A 3,130-nucleotide genomic window follows, 5' to 3' on the forward strand; every position below is an offset into this window, starting at 1 on the left:
AAACTTCTTCAAGCATTAATCTACGGTCAACTATCTACATCCCATTTACAATTATCAGTGAATATAACGAAAATCTGAAATATATGTTAATATTAAGCCTTTATGGCTGGATCAGCCATGTACCATTTAGAAGTAGTTAATGCTAAGTACAATTTGTACTAAGTAAAATTGTACTTTTAAAAGTAATTTTTTTTTTTTAAAAGATTAAGAACCATTCAATGTTGAATGAATTCGTAATTTTTCTGCATAATGTTCTCTTTTTTTCTTTTATTAGAATTATATTTTGTAATTAGGTGTCTAATTACTTTAGATTATTATATGTAGCAGAAGAATTCTTTTTCGACTTAAAGCAAGTAAAGAGGGAGTTAATATGTTGACATCCAAGTAACCTCGTTTGAAAGAAACAAAGAACATAATTTACTTGAAAAAATTTATTGAAAAGTAATTGAAAATATTTATTGTTATTATCACTAAATTTTCTCACATTAAATTGAGAAAAGTTGGGTTTTATTGGTTTATAATACAAGACCTAGGCCCTCAAGACATTTGCTACAGGCACAGTACTGGCTTCATCTAGCTCTGTACTTCTTGTATTTAAAAAAAATTGATTTACCTTTTTGTTTTTAACAAAAAAAAACATACATGTTTTATAGCCTCCAGAACCAGCACCAGCTTGGACTGGAGTGTTCAATGCAACAAAGGTTAGACCAATCTGCTTCCAGGAATCTTTCTTACGCTATCAGCATGGATTACAAGGCCAAGAAGATTGCCTATATATCACTGTACAAACTCCAAAGGTAAAGGAAATAGTTTTTCAACTTAAAAAAAATATATAAATAAATAACTTTCAATTAAAAATATTGATAAACTAACAAATACACTTATATAAGTTTTCTTAGTTAATAAGGAGGATCTTTTAATTTCTCTTCCTTTTTAACGCAATATTTGTTTTTTGTTGCAGATAGATGCATCCTATCCAGTAATGGTATACGTGCATGGCGGAGGATTCAACTTTGGATGGCCAGGAAGTGCAATGAAGGCAAGATATTTTATGGATGAAGATGTAGTGCTAGTTACATTCAGCTACCGACTAGGATATTTGGGTACTGTATTTGTAGTTACACTAATTTAATTTATTCTTTAAGAATTGACAATATAAACAAGTATGATAGAAGCACTAGTGGATCTAGACCTTGAGGAACCCAGCTATGCAACATTGTAGAGCCCACCACGTTAAGACAGGGGGATTGCAGAAGATTTGCGAGAAATCTCTTTACAATCTGGGAGCTTGATAGCTCATTACACAGCAAGACGCATACAATATAGACATGACTGTTATCCAGAAGATGAACTTGGACGAGATTGGAGGCACAAAGGGTAGCGCTCTGGTTCTGAAAATATGGGAAAATGCTTAAGAGAAGGCATGAAAGTATATGCATGGAAAACCTGTTGGTGGAAATCATGGAAACGGATAGGTTTATATATAGTCTTTCTTGGAACTCAGCTGAACTCCAGAAATGATATTAATCCGGAAATTCATCATTGGATAATGGTAGCAAATAGGTGCTACTAAGGACTCCAGACACAGAGAAATAATTAGGACCACCAATGAGCGCCTGTACAAAACGCTTATTAGACCCATGTTAACGTACAGATCAGAATGCAGAAAACTAAACAGACGCCTAGAACTCAGGAACTAGCTTTGGCAATGTTTGAACTCCGAATCCTCTGCAGAATCTACAGGGCGATCTGTAATAAAGGATTCAGGAGATAGTACACCGATCCCAAGCTTTTGGCCCATAACAATAAAACTGGTATTACCACCGTCATTTCCCCTTATAATGCCGAAGAATAATATAGTATTCATGCATAAAAAACCGATTAATGAATGATTGGCTCTCTGCAAATAAATCAAAGCAATTATAAAAAAAGAAAGTTACCAAGAGCCAAGATTTTTCAGACCAAGAAATATAAAATATTTTCCAAAATTTTATCTCACTGTATTGGACTCATCCAAATCAAATGGTGCAATCCAAGTATATATTTCAGTTTTGGGACATAATATATACAACAATAATAATATATCCTAATAATTATGAAATAATAATATTCCTAGCACCAGCCAGACATAACTATTTTGCAGTTATAACCTTTTTAGAGAGAGTCCTTCAAATATTTTTATGCCTTAAATGAAAAATAAAAAAATGTTTTCATTAATTCAATCTTGTTCCCTACATATTAAATAAAGTAATCTTTTAGAAATTGTTCACTTAATTCTTGTAATTTTGTACAGATTTTTTTAAATATTAATTCATTTTTATGGTTTATTTGTATGGTTCTCACACCATAGAATCACACGATTATTATTTTATCTTAAAGGGATACATATATTTATCAAGTTCTACAAAAGTTGTAAATATAAGCCTGACTGTAGATCCCCAAATATAATTTGCTGAATTATAAACTTCTGAAACAATTAAAAAAAAAAAAAAAATAAATTAAAATAATACTGATTAAAGGGTCAAACAACAAAACTGTAATTGTGTGACTAAAAAAGATATGTAAGTTTAAAAACCTTGTTTTATTGAAATTAGAGGTTTTAATGTTTAAAACAAAATTTATTGAAGTGAAGGATTTGATTTTTGCGGTTAGACCCACCAATTAGTGCAGAGTTTTATTTTTTGTAGGAGTTTAAGTCTTTGCTATTTTCAATATTATCAAACAAAACTAAGGGGATTCAGTTCATAACAAATAAACATTCGTTATTTTATTCTTAATTTATAGGTTTTTTAAGCTTGGAGGATGATGTGTTACCAGGAAATTATGGCTTGAAAGATCAAATACTTGCTTTGGAATGGGTCAAAAAAGAGATAAAAAACTTTGGTGGCAATCCAGACAAGATCACAGCATTTGGAATCAGTGCAGGCGGAGCATCAACTCATTACCTTTGTTCCTCACCCAAAGCAAAAGGTATATATTGTAATATGCTCTTTTTGAGTAAATAATATATTTTGATGTATAAAGGGTTATTAATATGTTTTATTTTATGTATCATTATAATATTCATTTCTTTTGTTTATCCAAAAAGCAAGCTAACCAAGCTTCATTGTTGATAATAACTTCGTGATAC

At 30.9% G+C, this 3,130-nt stretch overlaps 1 protein-coding gene across 1 annotated transcript; it reads left to right on the forward strand.

Annotated features, from left to right (window-relative positions):
• Positions 1-653: 653 nt before the first annotated feature.
• On the forward strand, positions 654-2,970 carry LOC136796592 (venom carboxylesterase-6-like; the record flags this gene model as incomplete). Its single annotated transcript, XM_067050716.1, has 3 exons — positions 654-797; positions 962-1,103; positions 2,785-2,970. Coding segments are annotated over 3 exons (472 nt in total), but the record flags the coding sequence as incomplete, so codon positions are not given.
• Between the last annotated feature and the right edge of the window lie 160 nt (positions 2,971-3,130).

Source organism: Halyomorpha halys, unplaced genomic scaffold (genome assembly GCF_000696795.3).
Source record: "Halyomorpha halys isolate HHAL.00 unplaced genomic scaffold, Hhal_1.1 Scaffold9908.1, whole genome shotgun sequence".
Taxonomy (NCBI): Eukaryota; Metazoa; Arthropoda; class Insecta; order Hemiptera; family Pentatomidae; genus Halyomorpha; species Halyomorpha halys.